This window comes from Papaver somniferum, chromosome 1 (assembly GCF_003573695.1).
Source record: "Papaver somniferum cultivar HN1 chromosome 1, ASM357369v1, whole genome shotgun sequence".
Classification (NCBI taxonomy): domain Eukaryota; kingdom Viridiplantae; phylum Streptophyta; class Magnoliopsida; order Ranunculales; family Papaveraceae; genus Papaver; species Papaver somniferum.
In genome coordinates this window covers 175,323,764-175,345,143 of record NC_039358.1, presented here as the reverse complement: position 1 = coordinate 175,345,143, position 21,380 = coordinate 175,323,764, and the positions used below count along the sequence as shown (strand labels likewise).

The window sequence follows — 21,380 nt, the reverse complement described above, 5'->3', positions numbered from 1 at the left end:
AACCTGAATTTTACTTGTCCTCAAGTAAAACAAAACTAAGGAAATCCTAACTATACCACTGTCGCTGGTCTCTCGAATGCATTTAGCGTATGCACTAAGCCTTTTAAACCACTAAGTGTCCCTAGTGGACGAGTTGAAGTCTCGTGAAGGTTTACCAGAGGTGTGCCTACAAAACCTAAGGACAAAATATGAGCTCAGATTCCATCAAATGTGACATGTGCAAAACAGTTAAGCTCACAGCAAAATGGAGATGTCAATCTAGCTATCAAAGGCACAATCCTAGCACTGATAACAAATAAAGACATGTGATAAGAGTGTAAAGTGTATCTACACATGTGTAAAGAAAGATTTGAAGTTATGACTACTAATCACCAAGAGATAGTTTCTCAGGCTAAGAACTGAGGTCGAAATCTAGCTAGCTGTCCGGACTTTACGAGAATTGTGAATGAGTTGGAGGTATTTCACAATTGCTCGCGTTGTACATCAATGGCATACACCCTCCTTGCTTATTACAATGAAACAACAAAATGACTCTTTACATGACTCTTATTTACATTGATACTCTCTTTTATTTTTGGAACAAGAGATGATGGAATTGATAAATACTTGATTTTTTTTTTTTTTTTTTTTTTTTTTTATTTTTCTGATATTTTTTTTGAATTTCGTTTTTTTTTTTTTTTTTTTTTTTTTTTGAAAGGAAACACTTTTGATACATATACAAAAGGAAACAAAAGATTACATGACACTTTGCAAGAGGTAGCCCTTTTTGATGCACCCAGTTAAATTCGATGGTTGTCTTTCTTAATGTAACCTCCACCTTCTATCCCAACCAACCAAAGAACAAGCTAGTCAAGTTTCGTTCAGTATTCTAAAGTGATTGGCAATCGTGACTTCCTATCAAACACCTTGAAGATCGAGGCCATACATGTATTGGTAGATCGTGCGCGTGCAAATTTCTTATCACTATGTGAATTGTGCTAGAATCAGGGTGCCTAAATATCTAGACTAAGACTCCTAATAATTACATATTTGCACAAGAGTCAACATTTCAAGGTAAATGAGCTCCATTTTTTATGTTTTTTTTTTTTTTTTCAATTTTTTTTTTTATTTTGATTTTTCAATTTTTTTGGAATTTTTCAATTTTTTCAAAAAGGATGGAGTTCTTGTTTTCAATTATGGCATATTATCGTGGTATCTACTCTATACCCCCAAACCTAAACTAAACATTGTCCTCAATGTTTCAAAATATGGAAAAAATTAATACAACATATGAAGAGGATCATGTTGAGTAGAGAAAAGGGAAAGAGAATACCCGATTTCGGCGAAAGCAATATTAGAACTCCGTTATTCAAGGCAAGAATCCAACATATGTCAGCCGAGATCATATTGGATTAGCAAAATATATACAAAAGGAACAAAAGGGTTTTTAAGAAATTTTATCTACTGGATTATATACAAAAATTCACCATACACTAACAATCTAAAGAGTTGAGGATCAACCCAAAAGACAAAGTGTAGAGGTTTCAACAGCTTCACACAATAATAATATGATAGGCATGCAAGTGAAGCTGTGAAACAAAATGAGCTACCCCCAAACCTGGATTTTACAGAAGATATAATTTTGAAAACAAAATCGCGCAGTTTCGGGGGTTCATCATGTACAAGGTCTAACTCGAAATGAACTTTGCTAGGGACGGGTACACATGCTAATTCCAACTGTGGCTCCTCAAAGATATTATACTTAGATGCAAAATAGTCCAAAAGGACTTGGGAAGCATACAGTTCCAATCCTAGATTAGGAATTTTCAGAAAAATCGGTTTGACAATATGGGTACAAACCAAATCTAGGTTGGGTGGAAGGCCATCAGATTGTGACTTATGTAGGACGATAGGCACATCATTATTAATCACATCAACATCTCCTAAGTATTCTACACGTGTCACAACATGCTCACAATCATCAAACAAATTGGCAAGATCACAATCAGAGTCATCAACATCATCAACAAATTTATTCTCATGCATCGGCAAATCAGGAGAAATATCACAATGTGACCTAGGTAGAGAATCAGACACATCAAATATATTTTCATGCATATTAGCATTAGTGTCTACAGAAGATTCAACTATTCCTATGTCATGCTCATCTTCACAGAATAATTGTACGAATCCCATGTCAATATCAAAATCATATGAATTACAATGAGTATTAGAAAAAACAACATTCATGAAGGTCGAGGGCGAGAAGCCATATGTTATTGAACCAACAGGTTCCACAATATTTTCATGTTCTTCTAACATATCATCATAATCATCATAATCATCATCATGGTAGCATGCATATTGGTCCTCATTAAAAGTGGTGGTGTCATTAGTCGATTCATGTTCCTCTAAATTAGGTTCATATTCAACATCATTTACATGAATGGGACTAGACACTTCATGAGGGACAACATACATTTCCTCATGAATTTCCTCCTTTTGTAGGTGAAGCAAAATCTGATCTAAATATGCCTGAATTCGTGATGTAGATCTATCGAAGTTTTGCTCACTGAGTCTGAAAGCTTCTGTGGTGGAGTCTAAATTCATGGGAGTACAAAATTCTTCATGTTCAAATTGTGGTGATTGGTACATGTGTGAATGGTCATTAGGGTTTATAAAAGATTGATCGCAACCCTCAAAGGATTGATTACGGTCCCAATGACCACCATTCTCACAATTTATGGGCATTTCATACCTTGGATTTTCTCTAGATTGCCTAAAATTATGCAAAATATGACAATTCTCAACAGGGTGGTCTAAACTACCACATGCGGGACATGCATAGATTTCAGGTTGCCTAAGAAAATTAGATGTGACAGATTCCTCATGTGATTGCATTTCTAAAGCTGCGATTCGAGCTTCTAATTGATCCACAAGAGATGATTGTGTGAGTGAGGCACTAGCAAAATGTTCATTTTCACGTTGTGGCAAACGATGCATGTGCGAATAGTCAGTAGGGTTCATGTAGTGAAGCTCGGGACTTTGAAAATGTCCATAATAATTCCTATAACTATTGACATCATGGTCTGTGGGAGGTTCATAACGTGAAGTTTGTCCATACGCAAGTTCTCTAAGGGATTCGTTGTATTCCCCAACTGTAGAAAAAGATCTAGACATGATTGGGCTCAAAGGCTAAGTAAAGAGTTTACAAAGCTCAAAATTTGGTTTTTAAGGGATTGGACTTTTTGGAAAAATTTGGTTTTGTTGGGAAAAATTTGGTTTTGGCGGGAGACATTTGGTTTTGATGGGAAAAAGAAAAATTTTGGTTTTTAGGGAAAGATTTGGAAAACTTTTTGGTTTTTATGGGAGAATTTTGGTTTTGTCGGGATAAGGAGGAAGAAGAAAAAAATTTGGTTGTTAATGTGGGAGCAAAATAAAATTTGGTTTTAAAATCTGGGAGCAAGTAAATTTTTTTTTTTTTTTTTTTAAATTAGCCTAGCATAAATTATCAAAACCCATAAAAGAAAATAAAAACAACAATAATAATTACAAACCCATAAAAGAAAGAAAAAGAAGAAAAAGAAAAATTATTACAAGCCCAAATAAAAAAATAAAGAAAAACAAAAATTATTACAAGCCCACAAATTAAAAATGGAAGCCCACAGGTTGGGTTCTCTTAATGGGTTTAGGCTTACTTGCTTAAGCACAGCCCAGCTGCTCAGTTAGGTTGCAAAAGCCCAGTTGGGCTTTGGATCATCCTAAGCTTTGGTTTTTTCTGAGGCCCAGTTGGGCTTGGCTCAATTTCTTCTCCTTCTGCAGCTTACAGCCCAGTTGGGCTTTATCTTACACCAGCTTCAGCAGGCAGCAGCAGCAGGGAATAGCAACAGGAGCTCAGCAGCAATAGCAGCAGCAGGAGCAGGATAAGCACAGCAGGAGAAGCACATGTACTTGCTAACTCAACAAAAGCTTCAGTTTCCAGAGTTGTGCAGTTTAAGCAATTGAGAAGAGATTATGCAAATGTCTAAGATGATGCAGTGATGCTACAGCTACACAGAATGGAAATGATAATGATACAGAACAGAATGCTAATGCTAGGATGCAAGGTATAGCTAAGTAGCAAAGTTAATGAACAACTACAGATGATTACTAACTAATATTTACAAGACTAAAATGATTACTAAGTTACAACTACAGATGCTAAAATGCTATTAACTACAGCATGAGATGCAGGTGGTAGACAGATGCAAATGGCAGAAAATTATGCAAGATATGCAACTGCACAGAAAAGCAAGGCAAAGAAAAACAACTTATGCGCCGCAACCGAGTCCCCGGCAGCGGCGCCAAAAACTTGGTGTGGTTTTAAAAAGAACCTACAAATTGACCTGCAAGTGCACAGGGTCAGTTGTAGCTAGTGATGGGAAGAAAGGGTTTGTCCACAGGGACTTGGAGGGAGCTATGGTTGTTTTCTAAGTAAAATCTACCTAAACAGGGAATTGGGGAAAACTAGGATATTGAATCCACCTAAATCCTCAGCTATATCATGTCCAGTGCAAGTCTTGCTCTTGGCCTTAGTAAACAAGGTGAAGGTTCAGGCCTGCCTTGTGTTCTGGGCTTTCATCTAGGATAAGCTATTCACTTAGTTCACTAATGCACCCCTAGCATTGATGGTCTTCTTACAGCACCATCAATCACAGATGGACTTGGTCACTAATTGACTAACTATCCTATATCTAAAGAAAATTGCTCACCTAGTTAATCCTGTTCACCCCTAGCATTGGTGGTCTTCTTACAGCACCACCAATCACAGGTTACTATCATCACTGAGTAATCAATCCTCCATGGTTCTAATTCAAGCTCATCAAGAACAAAACTAATCATTTACTTCACTGTGGCATAGAGGCTTCATCTACTTCCTAGTGATGAACTAAAACATGGTAGTGATGAATTAAAACATGGTAAACAGAAAGAGTAATTTGAAATTGAAATAGAAATTGAAACTGAAATTAAAATTAAAATTAAAATTAAACCTACTTAGACCCAAATTGGGGGTTAACTTGGCTAACCCAAGAACACCCCTAACAGTAGCAACAACATCCATATTTATAGTTTACAACAAACCCTAAATTTTCGAAACCCTAAATTGAAATTAGGGTTTTCTCAAATTCCCAAAATTACTCACTGATTTCTGTTGATTTGCGTCTAACCCACGCTTTATCTTCTTCTTCTGCTCCTGTCTCTTCAAGTTTTGTCCCCTCTTTCGATTGTGTAACCCTAGCTTCTCACTGTTCTAGCTTGTAGCACCTAGTTTGATGCTAAAAACGAGACAAGGGAGAAACTTGGGATGGGGTGGTGATGTACGGTGTGGTGTGGTGGCTGTTGCGACAAGGAAGAGAGGCAGGAGTTGCAGTTGCAGCTCTGCAACTGTCGGTGAAGATGGGAAGAAGAAGAAAGAGAAGGAGAGAAATGGAATGGGTAGTTCTCGATGGGTTTTTTAGGGTATGGGATGTTCTGGTGTGAGTCGGGTTCATCAAGAGATGATGTTTCACGAGCTGGGCCATCGGATCATTAAGTTCAGATGGAATCGAACGGCTTTAAGGAAGGGGATGGAAGCGACCGTAGGATTTTTTTGGTACAACTAAATAGACGGATCCAGATGGGGTTAGGTGCTGTAGTGTAAGGCGGAGATATCAAACTTTGATGAACAGCAAGGGAGCAACCGTTGGATTCAACTACCATCTAATCTGAAGGCTTGGAATTTCAGCGCTGTGGTGCTTGGCAGAGACTTCAGATTTTGATGCTCTATGAAGGAGCGACCATCGGATGCTTCTGAGAACTGATCTGATGGCTGAGAACGGAGGCGTTTTTGTGTGTAGAAAATGAGGTTGTGTGCACCATTCTTCGCGGCTTCCTTGCGTGATTTCTCCCGGCTTTTCACTACTTTTCTGCTCTTTTCCGCTCCGCAAGTCATCCAGATTTTATTTATTACCTAAAAATGCAAAATTAAGTAAGAAAAATATTTATTCTTGAAAACAATGAAAATACAGAATATGGGATAAAATGTAGAATTAATGCATAAAAGATGAGTTAAATGCCAACAAAAAGGGATAAATATATACAATATTTGGCACTCATCACTATTTCTATAGACTTTTCTGTGTGAGACAAATTTGTTTATCAAGCCTTCGACTTTGGGTCGTAGCAACTCTTGGTTATGGGTGAGATCAGCTAAGGGAATCAAGTACGTAGTATCCTGCTGGGATCAGAGACGTAAGGAGCGCAACTGTACCTTGAATGAGTGTGAGATTGATTAGGGTTCAACTACATTCCAGTCTGAAGTTCATTGGTAGTAGGCTAGTGTCTGTAGCGGCTTAATACAGTGTGGTGTTCAAAGCTGGACTAGGTCCCTGGGTTTTTCTGCATTTGCGGTTTTCCTCGTTAACAAAGTTCTGGTGTATGTGTTATTTCTTTTCCGCATTATATTTTTTTATATAATTGAAATATCATAGGTTGTGCGTTGAATCGATCAATTGGGAAATCCAACTTTTGGTTGTTGATTGAAATTGATTGATCCTTGAACATTGGTCTTTAGTACCGTTCAAGTTACTTCTCTTATATTCAATCGGGCTCACAAATTCCTATTCGTTGATTGCCGATTGAATTGAAAGATAGAGATATAAAAACTTTTTGATATACTTTTTTCTAGATTGAGTCTGACTGTCTAGTTGATTCTCTTGAAAGTATATATATTGGAGTTTGTCTATTCAGATTGCTGAACGAATTATTGAGTGTGGTTGTTAGACCCCCGCTTTTTTAATTGGTATCAGAGCAGACAAACACATTAAAGACCTCATAAGTCTGTGTTTGTAGTGATCTGAATATGGACAAAAGTGTTATGTCAATAAATGCACCACCAGATTCAGGGATTCCAGAATTCTTTTCGATGACTGATTTAATAAAATATGTAGAAGAAATTCTATCTAAACCTCCACCAGATTTAAAATCCCTTGAATTTTTTTCAGGAATTGAAAAGAAACCTGAAATCTTATATTATGATGTTGATCTATATCTCCATAATGAACAAGAATCTCTTGACAGGCTAAATCAAGTTATGATGAATAATGTTAATGTTGAGGTCGATATTGATTTACTAATCAGTGAGAGCAGTGCTCCTCCTCTGCGTAATCCAATTAGTTTTAACAAGCTAAAAGAAATACAAGAGGAGTTTAAATCTCAGTCATCTGAGTGTATCACCTCAAAGCATGAATCAATTCATTGCTCAATTCCTGATACTTTCTATCTGCTTTTGTGAAGAAGTTAGGACGTCTCTTTTTGTCAAAAAAGTTTCACTTTTCAGTATTGTTAGAGCATTGCTCGGTCGAACTCGTAAGCGTTGCTATCTCAATCTTGTTTGTCAAATTTAGTTGTCAAAACTATATGTCTTGATTTCTAGTCAACTTATAGCTAAGTCTCGGACTAGGATAGTTAAGTGTAGTTGAGCTCCAGACTCCACGACGATCATCTTACGAAGACGAAGAATTACTCAAGGAACCAGTGGAACTTCCTCCGACTAAAAGGTATGAGAAGACTTGAACTTATCTATCACTCAAAAGTCTATCTACTCTATATCCTACTCTTGAGACAAAAGTCGTATAAGTATGATAGTTTTCATACATACACATTTGCTATTTCGAGCCGAGTTTATCTCGCCTATCTATTTCTCGAAATATGTGTTAGTAAGCTTTTGATTTAACCATTTTCATCTTTACCCGTGACGAAAGTCATGATGATGTTTCAATCTCTTGAAAATTGCTTTGATGACGATAGTTGTGAATAACGACTATTATAACATTATAGAAGAATGTTTCAATGTTTGGAATGTATAGTTGAGATTATGTAACCATCTATGGATATAAGCATATATAGTGTGTTCACACATTAATGTATAAATCTATGTACCGGAAACCAAGTGTGTGCATATGTGTGCATACGGAATTGGTAAAGGAGACTGGTTGGGTACGCGTACCCGTACGTGTACTGGCAAAACTTTTCCTCCCGGAAAATTCTGCTGAGTTTGTAGTTTACAAACTAGTAAACCAGTCACCTTAGGTACGCGTACTGGTGGAACTTTTCTACTAGAAAAATTCTGCTGAGTTTGGAAACTAAAACCAACTCAATCCGGTTGCTAAGGTACGCATACCCGTACGCGTACCCAAGCTGGTTATTTTCTCAAATCGGTAATTCATGAACTTAAACAATAAATTATAAGGAATGCAATATTTTCAAACCGTGGCTATATTGATCATGAATTGATTCAAATGAATCAAACCGATATTTTTCTAATTGTGTCTATGTATAAAGACCTAAGCAATTGAACAACTCTTCAACTAGTTCTTTTGAAGTTATTTGAACAAGTTATTGTTAGAGCATAGCTCGGTTGAAGCCACCAAGCGTTGGTATGTCAAGTTTGGTTGTCATATTTTAGTGAATCAAAACTTATTTTAAGAGACGCTTGATTATGTACAAGAGTCAACTTAGTATACGTTAGCTTGAAAGTATTAGGATATGATACATTACAAGTATTGCGAAGACTTGAAGAAGTGAAGAAGCTACAACGACAACATCATCCTTCCACTTGAGGTTAAATATATTTTATTGAAATGTTTCATTCCCTAACGTATCTTTCATGTTGTACATATTGAAAACAAAACTTCGAAGCATGAACACTCTAGATAGACATAGTATTAAGGAATACAATACGAGGTTTATTGCTTAACCATTAAATTTTGTAGATAAGACATCGACATAATCGTTTAAATGCTATTGTGATTATGTATGGGTATGAGGTGAGGATTTCATCCTATGAAACAATGTTTTACATGTGTTTTAAGGAAGTAAGTTCATAAACTTGTTTATGAATCGAAAAGGAAATCGCCAGGCGCTATTGGTATTGTTATTCATTGCATATTTTGTGAACAACCAATATGTGTGATTTAGTATAACCGCTCATGACTTGTTTGTGTTCTTGTTAAAACTATTCACAAAAGCCTGACTTATGTATTGATATGGCTTTTATTAGTGAAACCGATCTTAAGTAATCACCTGAGATGGTATGATCAAGTTTGTGATTTGTGTATGACCGAATCTGGGTAAAGGGGAACAGATTCTAGTAAGAGGTGCAACACATCACAAAGGGGAATCGATCCTTGTATGAGGTGCAACAAGTTTGTAGTAGAAAGGGGAACCGATCCTATGGACATGTGCAACATGTTTTTAGGCAAAGGGGAACCGATCCTATTGACATGTGCAACACATGTAAGTTAGATACCATATATATGTCGATCCTAGTACCTAGTCAACCGAATTTTGGAAAGTTAGTGTGACTATGCACAATACTCACATGGAGGTAAAACCCGAAACTTGTTTTGGTAGAACCGTTAAACCCATGATTTGTGATTGAGTGTTCTTGATCAATCACATAGTTCTTGAAATTCGGATGAACCAATTCTAAACTTGTTTGGAAGTATGGCAAATCGGTTTCAAGGTTGTAAGTATGAAAGAGGACTTACAAAGTAAGGATGTCGACACATTTTGAACACAAGCAGTAATGTTTATCTTTAATTGTTCAAAGTTATTCCTTAATAACTAAAGGAAAAAAAATCCCAGGATCGGAACATAAATAAGTTAAGAATCTTTTAATTAAGGTCTTAATTTAATTTTAGGAAAATAAGAATTAATAATGTGCATTTACTAGTTAAAGATTTTCCAAAGAGATTTTCGGTCATTATTTTGGACAGAGCATTTTCAGGAATTATGGAAGCCGAATTTGTGCTTTAATGAATATCTTGAGAATATTTTCGGTTTTGGAAATTCCTTGGTGTCCAAACTTCCTTGTATATAAATACTTGAAGTTTGCATTTCTAGCAAACTAATCCTTCGTGACAACAAACTTCCTCGGTTGTGTTGTTACTGGTGAAGCCGCCTATTCGGAGAGGAGAGTAACCTAATTAGGAGAAATCTCTTACGACCGCTCAGTTTAAAGTTTTCTTTGGGATTGAGAAGCTCTATTAGTACCGTTGGTGGGAAACTAGATAATTGCGGTTTATCTTGTGTTTTCGATTGACAAACGGTGGTTGAACTTTGATCGCACCTAGTTTGTTTATGCTTGAGAATCTTTTCTTCTGATATAAGATTCATTCAAAATAGATCGAAGTTTCGACTGGGATCTTTAGACTGTTGTTAGTGTTAAAGACGATTTTGTGATAATCCATTGTTAACAGACTCCGTTCTGTGCGTGATTGATTACAAGAGATTCAAGTTGTTGTGTGCAGGTGTTTATTGAAGATCTAAGAAGATTTGAAGACAAAAAAGATATTGAAGATTTCTGATTTGGGGTTCATAATCTTTGGTGTGCACAATACTTGTTTCGGTATAACAGGATCCAACTATAATCGGTATATCCTTGTGGTAGATTGGATTGATTAGTTGTGTAGATCGACATCAATACAATTCTTTGTGATTAAAAGTATTGATTGAAAAATCTTAAAAAATTACTTCGGTAGTTGAGAATAAGATAGATCCAAGAACCTGGCGAAGGAGTTTATTTGAGATAAACAAAAGAGCCTTTGTCGAACTCACATCACTTGGTTGAAGAGAGTTGATACCAAACAGATTTGTTGTTCCTTTACTGTTTGGAATACAAACCAAAGGAATTGTTCCAAGTACGTGGCTTATTCATAGGTTGGAGGCGTGGGAATACAGACGGAACTAGGTGAACTATAGGTTTAGTTTCTTGGTCTCAACTATACGAAGTTGGTTTAATTTTGTGTAGCGGCTTAATCCCGAGAGTATTCAATTCTGGACAAGGTTCCGGGGTTTTTCTTCATTTGCGGTTTCCTCGTTAACAAAATCTTGTTGTGGCATTTACTTTTATTTTCCGTATTATAAATTTTTTATTATAATTAAAGTAAATCACACAAACGTTAATTCCTATTTACTTGATAAGCAATCCTATTGTGTTTGGTTAAGTCCGAACCTTTTTATCAAGTAAACATACTTCGTTGTTGTATTGTCTCGATCTCGTATTCATAGACGATGACACGAAGTGTGAACCGATTAGTTGCATTTTCTCAACCCAGTCCATAGACAATCACTTTCGGAGAAAGGACTTATAGGTAGGAAAAGTTTTAGGTTGAGGTATATTTGGGTACCCTCGCCTTTTAAATTGGTATCACAGCAGGCAAACACGAAAAGATCTAACAATCTGTGTTTGGTGCAATCCAACCTATAAGATATGAGTCAAAATAAGAAAAGCAAGGCTAAGCTTATGAAGAACTCAATTAACGTATGTCAAGATAATGAGAATAATATCTCAGAGAAGGTCGATGGAAATTGGTCTCGAAAGTCTTTTCGAAAATCGAAGAAGAAGTCTATGACTAATCACTTGATTGCGAGTCAGGTTACTTATCAGAAAAGAATGAGTCTGAAATTCACGAAACATGTTTTGGATCCGACTCCAATTCCTAGTCAACAATCGTCTGAAAAGAGATTCAATTCACTAGCCTGCCCAAGTTCTGGATTTCGAAAGATGTTGGAAAGATTTTTCAATCATGTTGGAAAATATTCAGAAAAAGATTAGACCATTGACAGTCTAGATGATGTCACAAAACTTATTGTTCAACTAAATGTAAGAATATGTGAAGGAAAGTGAGAAACACTCAGTCTTCAAAATAATCTGGCAGATTATATGGAACAAAAACTGGCCTTGTGCAATGAACTTCATCAACAGACTACAGAGTGTGAAATTCTTACTCAATCGCTGGAACATTCACAGATAAGGAATAAATTCCTTATTGAGAAACTTCTTATTGTAACATGTCAAGAGGTATATCTAAACAAATGTTTAGAAAAACATTTCCAACAAGGAATGTATATCTTAAGAGGACATACAGAATGCCTTTAACAAGAGACATCAGCAAACCGTCGACTGGCAGATCTAGACCACACGGGTTCAAGTTCAAAGAACATACCATCCTGGGCACAAGATGTAATCGAGGATATTGCATCTCGCAATTTTCCTAACAAAGAGGATGGGTTCAACACCCATGAAGAGGAACATGCTGATGTTCAAGAAGGGAAAAGATCTCCTCAAGGGATATTTGATGATGAATTTCCTCATCCCAGTGCTTAACCGCATTGTAATGTGCATCCTTACAATGCTCAATAATCTGATGTAAGGAAGCACACATATCTGGGCCATCTGTATCATGTCAATAATCTCTTATTCAACATAAAGAGTTTACACAATATTCATATAGATACAATCTGGCTCTATGTGAAGAAAAGTTGTATTGCAAACAACTTGTGTAAAACAGGATAAGTTTCCTATCTAAAAGTATCTCTTGATACCGATCTAGAAAGATAATTTTTTTTCGAAGAAAGTTGTGAATGTGTAACACATTAGATGCGAAAATCCTTTCAAATCTTGTCAGAATTATTTATTTAAGGCTGATATCTATGTTTGGTATGTGTTAAGGTATTTCAAGTATATGTACTCAGCGTGTCTGAGAACTTATGCTAAAGGATGTATTCTCAAACCAGATCTCAAGCAAAACTTCTGAAAGCTTTGAGTGGAATGACTTCTAAGGAAACCGTTCATCTTGATGATACCTTTAAGAAATCTGGTTGTGCAGATATAGAAAATGAACAGGAAGATGTCACTAATCTTCTTGTCCAAAACAGCTTGGATGCTAAGATTGATATTATCAATCTTCGTCAAGTCCTCCTCAGTACTATTGAAACTCACCATAGACAGGCAACACTACTAAGAACTGTTATCTGTAACCAAAGAAAGCTGATTAAACTTGGAATTGGTAACAGGGAGTATGCTCGAAATATTAATCGAAAGGTTAATGCATTAGCCTGTGAACATAATCAAGGTACTGTGTGCAGAATCCGAGATATCAGTCGAGATGCTGTTGATGAAGATCCTGAAAAATTTGAGGAAATTGAAGATGATCTTTGAAAGATTTGTTGGAAAATAGTCATCAATTTTTGATTTCTTTTAATGATTGTAGTAGGTCTATTATGAATAAAATTATTTGATTTGTAATTTTTCTTGTGATGGTTTTTGATTTACATAGCCTGTGCTTGAATGCTTTATTATTGCTATGGATGTTTATGGGATGTTTGATTTCAGTTTTATTACCTTGATATTCGATCTCATAATGTTGTGAAACCTTATGGTTTGGGTGACTTTTTGATTTAGCAGGATTAAGTTCTAGCCCATGTTGGTAGGATTTATCAAAGGATCATGAGGGGTTCTGATAGAAACAATATGTGAAAAAGTCACAATATGTTGAATCGGTTTTGGTTTAGCATAAAAGCATATGTGTTTCGGTGGTTTTCAACCTTTCTCTGGTAAAGGTTAGTTGTTGTTATTCTTTTGTTTTGCATAAGGATGACAACATAATGATATTTCGATATCAATTCTCCCTGGAAAAAGATGCAAACATGTTGGAGAAGAGGATGCGAAATTTGAGGTAACAATGTTGTTAGTTAATTGTTTTCCTGTTTAAGAAAAGCCTGATTTTATTTCATATATATTTTGCTTTTGCTTAACAAAATTTCGGTACAATTGATGATTTATTCCATTATGTGTGTATGGATGTGTTTGTGATTCAATCGGTTCCGGTTAAGAAAAACTATTGTTATCTTGCTTTATTGTGTGGTATCAATTGTTTAGGCTTACAAAATTTTGGTGCAATTGTGGTGCTATAATGTCTATGTTGTTTCAATTGCTTCCGGTTGAGGTGAATAATTATGCAAGTTGATTTATTTTGGTTTGTATGAATTTTTTATGGCTTAACGAAAGAAAAAATCTACGGGATGGATTGTTTAGTCCAATTCGATTACGGATAAGAGAAGCTAAGTTTATCTTAGGTAGACTTATCAAAGTGGAGGTTTCGGTTATTCAAGTCTAATCGAATTCCTTAACAAGAAATGCTAGTTAACTAACCTAGTACTTGTCTTGTTTAAAACTTAAAGGTCTAAGTTATATGGATAATTAGAACCTGATGAGAGAAATAGAGTTATTTTTATTTTGGTCTTATCGAATGAAGCGATTGTATTTGTACAGTCGGTTTAGCAAAGGAACCAAATTGCTTAGTTGATTTTTGGTTTGCTAAACTAAATTGGGAAAATTGCTTCGGGCAATTATTTCCTTGATAACATATCAAAACAAATTACTTTGTAGTTTCGGTTTTGATATTGGTTATCAAAAATGGTGTGTGGAACCCTCGTGCTTAACTCTATAGGTTGCAAGCCTATTTAGAGATTTGTAAGATTCTTTTCGGTTTGTCCCTTATTTTCTCGTTTTTTTGTCATTTTGTGACAAAAAGGGGGAGAAATATATGGAGTAAACAAGTGATGTTGGCATTGATTTTATATTGATTGGTATCACTGAGGAAAAGGACAATTGTGCTTAAACGTTTATCTAACGAAAGAGTGAAAGCATAGACTAAGGGGGAGTAACATGTCATATTAATTGGTATAACAAAGACGTGGGGGTTGATAAAATCTACTTATCTCACCTTTAGGGGGAGTATTAGCTTTGTTATTATAATGTCAACAACGACATTTAAGAATTGAATGTATACAGGTTATTGTGATGTTGAATTGGGGAATCAAGCGTATGTGTAATGAATTCTTGTAATTTGTTTATACATATGATTGTAAGAGTTTTGTCACTAAAATTGACAAAGGGGGAAATTGTTAGAGCATAGCACGGTTGAACCTACCAAGCGTTGGTATGTCAAGTTTAATTGTCATATTTTAGTGAATCAAAACTCATTTTAAGAGTCGCTTGATTATGTACTAGAGTCAACTTCGTATAGGTTAGCTTCAAAGTATTAGGATATGAGACATTACAAGTATTGCGAAGACTTGAAGAAGTGAAGAAGTAAGAAGCTACAACGACAACATCATCCTTCCACTTGAGGTTAGTGATATTTGACTTGAACTGTTTCATTCCCTAACATATCTTTCAAGTCGTACATATTGAAAACAAAACTTTGAAGCATGAACACTCTAGTTAGACATAGTATTAAGGAATACAATACGAGGTTTATTGCTTAACCATTAAACTTTATATATAAGACATCAACATAATCGTTTAAATGTTATTGTGATTATGTATGGGTCTGAGGTGAGGATTTCATCCTAGGAAACAATGTTTTACATGTGTTTTAAGGAAGTAAGTTCATAAACTTGTTTATGAATCGAAAAGGAAATCTCCAGGCGTTATTGGTATTGTTATTCATTACATATCTTGTGAACAACCAATATGTGTGATTTAGTATAACTGCTCATGACTTGTTTGTGTTCTTGGTAAAACTATTCACAAAATCCTGACTTATGTATTGGTATGGCTTTTATTAGTGAAACCGATCTTAATTAATCACCTGAGATGGTAGGATCGAGTTTGTGATTTGTGTATGACCGAATCTGGGTAAAGGGGAACCGAACCTAGTAAGAGGTGCAACACATCACAAAGGGGAATCGATCCTTGTAAGAGGTGCAGCAAGTTTGTAACAGAAAGGGGAACTGATCCTATGGACATGTGCAACACGTTTTTAGGCAAAGGGGAACCGATCCTATGGACATGTGCAACACATATAAGTTAGATACCATATATATGTGGGGAACCGATCCTAGTACCTAGTCAACTGAAGTTTGGAAAGCTAGTGTGACTATGCACAATACTCACATGGAAGTAGAACCAAAACTTGTTTTGGTAAAACCGTTAAACCCATGATTTGTGATTGAGTGTTCTTGATCAATCACATAGTTCTTGAAAGTCAGATGAACCAATTCTAAACTTGTTTGGAAGTGTAGCAAATCGGTTTCAAGGTTGTAAGTATGAAAGAGGACTTACAAAGTAAGGATGTCGACACACTTTGAACACATGCAGTAATGTTTATCTTTAATTGTTCAAAGTTATTCCTTAATAACTAAAGGAAGAAAATCTCAGGATAGAAACATAAATAAGTTAAGAATCTTTTAATTAAGGTCTTAATTTTATTTTTGGAAAATAAGAATTAGTAATGTGCATTTACTAGTTAAAGATTTTCCAAAGAGATTTTCGGTCATTATTTTGGACAGAGCATTTCCAGGAATTATGGAAACCGAATTTGTGCTTTAATGAATATCTTGAGAATATTTTCGGTTTTGGAAATTCCTTGGTATCCAAACTTACTTGTCTATAAATACTTGAAGTTTGCATTTCTAGCAAACTAATCCTTCGTGAAAACAAACTTCCTCGGTTGTGTTGTTACTGGTGAAGCCGTCTATTCAGAGAGGAGAGTAACCTAATTAGGTGAAATCTCTTACGACCGCTCAGTTTAAAGTCTTCTTTGGGATTGAGAAGCTCTATTAGTACTGTTGGTGGGAAACTAGATAATTGCGGTTTATCTTGTGTTTTCGATTGATTTGATTGACTAACGGTGGTCAAACTTTGATTGCACCTAGTTTGTTTATGCTTGAGAATCTTCTCTTCTGATATAAGATTCACTCAAACTAGATTGAAGTTTCAAAAGGGATCTTTAGACTGTTGTTACTGCTAAAGACGATCTTGTGATAATCCATTGTTAACAGACTCCGTTCTGTGCGTGATTGATTTCAATAGATTCAAATTGTTGTGTGCAGGTGTTTATTGAAGATCTAAGAAGATTTGAAGACAAAGAAGATATTGAAGATTTCTGATTTGGGGTTCATAATCTTTGATGTGCACAATACTTGTTTCGGAATAAGAGGATCCAACTATAATCGGTTTATCCTTGTGGTAGATTGGATTGATTAGTTGTGTAGATCGGCATCAATACAATTCTTTGTGATTAAAAGTATTGATTGCAAAATCTTAACAATTACTTCGGTAGTTGAGAATAAGATATATCTAAGAACCTGTCGAATGAGTTTATCTAAAATAAACAGAAGATCCTTTGTCGAACTCACATCACTTGGTTGAAGAGAGTTGATACAAAACAGATTTGTTGTTCCTTTACTGTTTGGAATACGAACCAAAGAAATTGTTCCAAGTACGTGACTTATTTATAAGTTGGAGGCATGGGAATACAGACGTAACTAGGTGAACTATAGGTTTAGTTGCTTGGTCTCAACTATACGAAGTTGGTGTAATTTTGTGTAATGGCTTAATCCTGAGAGTATTCAATTTTGGACAAGGTCCTGGGGTTTTTCTGCATTTGCGGTTTCCACGTTAACAAAATCTTGCTGTGTCATTTACTTTTATTTTCCGCATTAATTTGTTTTTATTATAATTAAAGTAAATCACTCAAACGTTAATTCATATTTACTTGATAAACAATCTGTTAGAGCATGGCTCGGTTGAACCCACCAAGCGTTGGTATGTCAATTTTGGCTGTCATATTTTAGTGAATCAAAACTCATGTTAAGAGTCGCTTGATTATGTACTATAGTCAACTTCGTATAGGTTAGCTTGAAAGTATTAGGATATGAGACACTACAAGTACTGCGAAGTCTTGAAGATGTGAAGAAGCAAGGAGCTACAACGACAACAATTATCCTTCCACCTGAGGTTAGTGATATTTGACTTGAACTGTTTCATTCCGTAATGTATCTTTCAAGTCGTGCATATTGAAAACATAAATGTGAAGCATATTTAAACTCTAGATAGACATAGTATTAAGGAATACAATACGAGGTTTATTGCTTAACCATTAAACTTTGTAGATAAGACATCGCCATGATCATTTGAATGTTATTGTGATTATGTATGGGTATGAGGTGAGGATTTCATCCTAGGGAACAATGTTTACATGTGTTCTAAAGAAGTAAGTTCATAAACTTTTTGTGAACCGAAAAGGAAATTGCCATGTGTTATTGGTTTTGTTATTCATTGCATATCTTATGAACAACCAATATGTGTGATTGAGTATAACCGCTCACAACTTTTTTGTGTTCTTGGTAGAATTATTCACAAAGGCCTGACTTATGTATTGGTATGACTTTTATTAGTGAAACCGATCTTAAGTAATCACCTGAGATGGTATGATCGGGTTTGTGTTTTGTCTGACCAAATATGGGAAAGGGGAACCGATCCTAGTAAGAGGTGCAGTACATCACAAAAGGGAACCGATCCTTGTATGGGGTGCAACAAGGTTTATAGCAGAAAGGGGAACCGATCCTATGGACATGTGCAACACGTTTTTAGGCAAAGGGAAACCGATCCTATGGACATGTGCAACACATATAAGTTAGATACCATATATATATGAGGAACCGATACTAGTACCTAGTCAACTGAATTTTGGAAAGCTAGTGTGACTATGAACAGTACTCACATGGAGGTAGAACCGAAACTTGTTTTGGTAGAACCGTTAAACCCATGATTGTGATTGAATGTTGGTTTGATCAATCACATAGTTCTTGAAAGTCGGATGAACCAATTCTAAACTTGTTTGGAAGTGTGGCAAATCGGTTTCAAGGTTGTAAGTGTGAAAGAAAACTTACAAAGTCAGGATGTCGACATACTTTGAACACGTGCTATGAATGTTTATTTCTTTAATTGATCAAAGATATTCCTTAACGGCTAAGGGAAGAGAATCCCAGTATCGAAACATAAGTAAGTTAAGAATCTTTTAATTAGGTTATGAAGATTGGAGAAAATTATGAAGGCGAGAGACTTGTTACTTTGAGGACTCTTGCTTTAGCCATTAGGAATGCTAGAGAGTATTACTTTGCTGTGATACATAAATAGGAAAGAGATATTTGTATGCGCGGAATTTTAGTCAGATATATTTTGTTACTACAACTTAAATATAGATGTTTCATCTTCTAATTCTCTTTTTGCAGGAATTGGAGGGGTGGTTAGAGATGATGCTGGCTCTTTTGTGGCATGCTATGCAAAATACATTTTCCAGAATGAGAGTAATGTGGCTGAAGTTTGGGCTACTAGGGATGGTCTTTAACTCGCTATATAATTGGGGATTAGGAAGATTGAAGTCGATTGTGACTCCACCTATACTATCCAACTCTGCAGAGGTGAAGCTGCCCCGCCATGATATCTAAAAGGCCTTGTTCAAGACATTACTGATATGAAGGAGAAATTTGAAGATGTTGTCTTTGTCCATCAGTACAGAGAGTCCAATTTTGTTGCTGATACATTATCGAAGAAAGCTGCTGATAGAGTTTTCGAGGGAGTGTGGTTTACTAGTCCACCATAAGATATAGTTAATAATCTTGTTGCTGACGTTCAGGGTGTGTTTTACTGAAGAATGATAGAGCGTGGTTTTGCTGTTTTTCAGTTAAAAAAAAAAATGTTCCCGCGTTGTATGGGTGGGATGGGACAGTAGTCGTGGAACCCCAGTAGTTGGGCTGAAATAGCAATTTCCTAATAAAAAGGGTTTAAAGTTTATGGTTTAGGGTCTTTCTCGAGTCTTCTGCATCAGATATATTTTCTGCTACCTAGTACCTCCCTCCACCTTCGAGCTGCGGGAGCTCAACCCTGAATAACCTAGTATTACTATCACCTTCTGCTCGAGGTTAGTATTGCTATCTGGAAAAATCTTATTTTTCATCGTTTTATTTGTTTTTTTATCTATTATCACAATTTTCTCAGCCGTTTTGCTTTATTTTAGTCTGCAGATCTAGCTTATTTGGGGAAGACTACCAAAAGTTAGAGCTCATTTAGAAATTACTTTGTTTTTGAAGGTAACATCTCTTTCGGACATGTGATGATTTCAATGTTAGTTTGTTTTTGTTAGTGTTAAATTCTGCATTTGAATTTAGGTTTGCTTATTTTTGCTCTTTAGGGTTTCCACCTTTCTTATATTGATGTTTGATTTAGGCTTATTAAAGATGAAATGGGTTTTATAGATGACAAGGAATTTGATAAGGTCTGTAAGACTGTAAATCCGAATGAGGGTGATTCTTGTATTTGTTTCATCTAATAAAATTAGATTCGAGGGTTGCCTAGGTTTAGCCCTTCAGGTATAAGGAGGTCAGAAATTCATAATTAGTCTTAAAATGTGGTCCTTCAGCTATGATATGAATCTATGGCTAGTGATGTGGTGTTTGTAGACTACTTACTGCTTCATAACTGCATAACTCAGGGAGTTTTGTTCCTTAGTTTTTTGGTGTTTAAGTTTTACATTTCCAAACCCTATGTGTATCTGATATTTCGATGTATCGAATTTGCTGTATGACACCCTATTTTCGTTCTCTATTGTTATCAGGAATTTGCAATCCTTAATTGATTCATCGGACTTTTGACATTCACATTTACAAAGCCATGACTTCAATGGAAATTGAGAAGGTTCCTTCAGAATCCAAATCTGCAATTGGATTTTTCCCATCAAAGCCCCACTTTGAGCCGTTGAAGCCTCATGAAATGTCTGAAGGTAAAATCCAGTTTCGCAAGGTTGCTGTTCCTGCACATCGTTTTTCCCCACTTAAGAAAGCTTGGATGGATCTTTACACCCCAATCTATGAGCAGATGAAGGTTGATGTTCGTATGAACCTCAAAGCCCGTAAGGTTGAGCTAAAAACCAGATCAGATACACCTGATGTTAGCAACCTACAGAAATGTGCTGATTTTGTCCATGCTTTCATGCTTGGTTTTGAGGTGATAGATGCTATTGCCCTCTTACGTATGGATGAACTCTACGTAGATTCTTTCGAGATCAAGGATGTCAAGACACTAAGAGGTGAGCACCTTTCTCGTGCAATCGGTAGATTATCAGGTAAAGGAGGTAAAACTAGATTTGCTATTGAAAACTCTACAAGAACCCGGATTGTGGTGGCTGATACACGAATTCACATTCTTGGATCTTTTGCTAACATCAAGGTAGCTAGGGATGCTCTTTGTAGCCTTATTATGGGGTCTCCTGCTGGTAAGGTCTATTCAAAACTTAGAGCTGTGAGTGCCAGATTGGCAGAAAGGTTTTGATCTTCACATCATATGTAATTTTCTTGGCTAGAAACTGTAATACTAAATTTTGCCTCATGAGTTATTTTGTTTAGAATATGTATCTGAATCCGTTTGAATATGTAAACGTTCAAGCAGCAAGATGCTAATCTGTTCTTTGAAGATCTGATATTCCATTACTTTTAAGTGTGCTGGTGCAAATCTTTCATTGTAGCACTAGGAACTATTTAATATGTTACATGGTTTTGGTTTGCTTTGCTTGAGTTTGTAGGTCTATCATTTTATGCTTGAAGAGGTCATTTGTTTGGTTTCTTTGTCTCTAGGGCATCTCATTACAATTCTGTTTTGCCTTGAAATGTCCATTGATATCATGAAGCATTACAGATAAGCTAGTTTCTGTTAGCTTGATACTTAAATTGGCGGCATCTGCCTTGAAATG

At 35.8% G+C, this 21,380-nt stretch overlaps 2 protein-coding genes across 3 annotated transcripts in view; both read left to right on the top strand.

Moving 5' to 3' along the window:
- LOC113354476 overlaps window positions 1-19,238 on the top strand; it is a 40,961-nt gene extending 21,723 nt beyond the window's left edge. The window contains exons 4-5 of the mRNA XM_026597802.1: window positions 18,868-18,975; window positions 19,087-19,238. Of these exons, the coding sequence (XP_026453587.1) occupies window positions 18,868-18,975; window positions 19,087-19,238 (260 nt within the window). The remainder of the gene's footprint in view (window positions 1-18,867; window positions 18,976-19,086) is intronic.
- A 209-nt stretch (window positions 19,239-19,447) lies between these two features.
- On the top strand, window positions 19,448-21,142 carry LOC113308670 (RNA-binding protein PNO1-like). Of its 2 annotated transcripts, none has more exons than XM_026557136.1 (3): window positions 19,448-19,556; window positions 19,653-19,725; window positions 20,250-21,142. In XM_026557136.1, exon 3 carries the CDS (start codon window positions 20,306-20,308, stop codon window positions 20,960-20,962), a length of 657 nt encoding a protein of 218 aa, XP_026412921.1. In that variant the 5' UTR covers window positions 19,448-19,556; window positions 19,653-19,725; window positions 20,250-20,305; the 3' UTR covers window positions 20,963-21,142. The 2 variants fall into 2 exon arrangements, with proteins under 2 accessions (XP_026412921.1, XP_026412927.1); XM_026557142.1 differs by having other exon boundaries at window positions 19,452-19,556; window positions 19,660-19,725.
- Window positions 21,143-21,380: the final 238 nt, after the last annotated feature.

What these genes read in the sequence shown, in the direction of transcription:
- LOC113308670 (XM_026557136.1), top strand. Translation starts at nt 20,306, where the DNA reads ATGACTTCAATGGAAATTGAGAAGGTTCCTTCAGAATCCAAATCTGCA.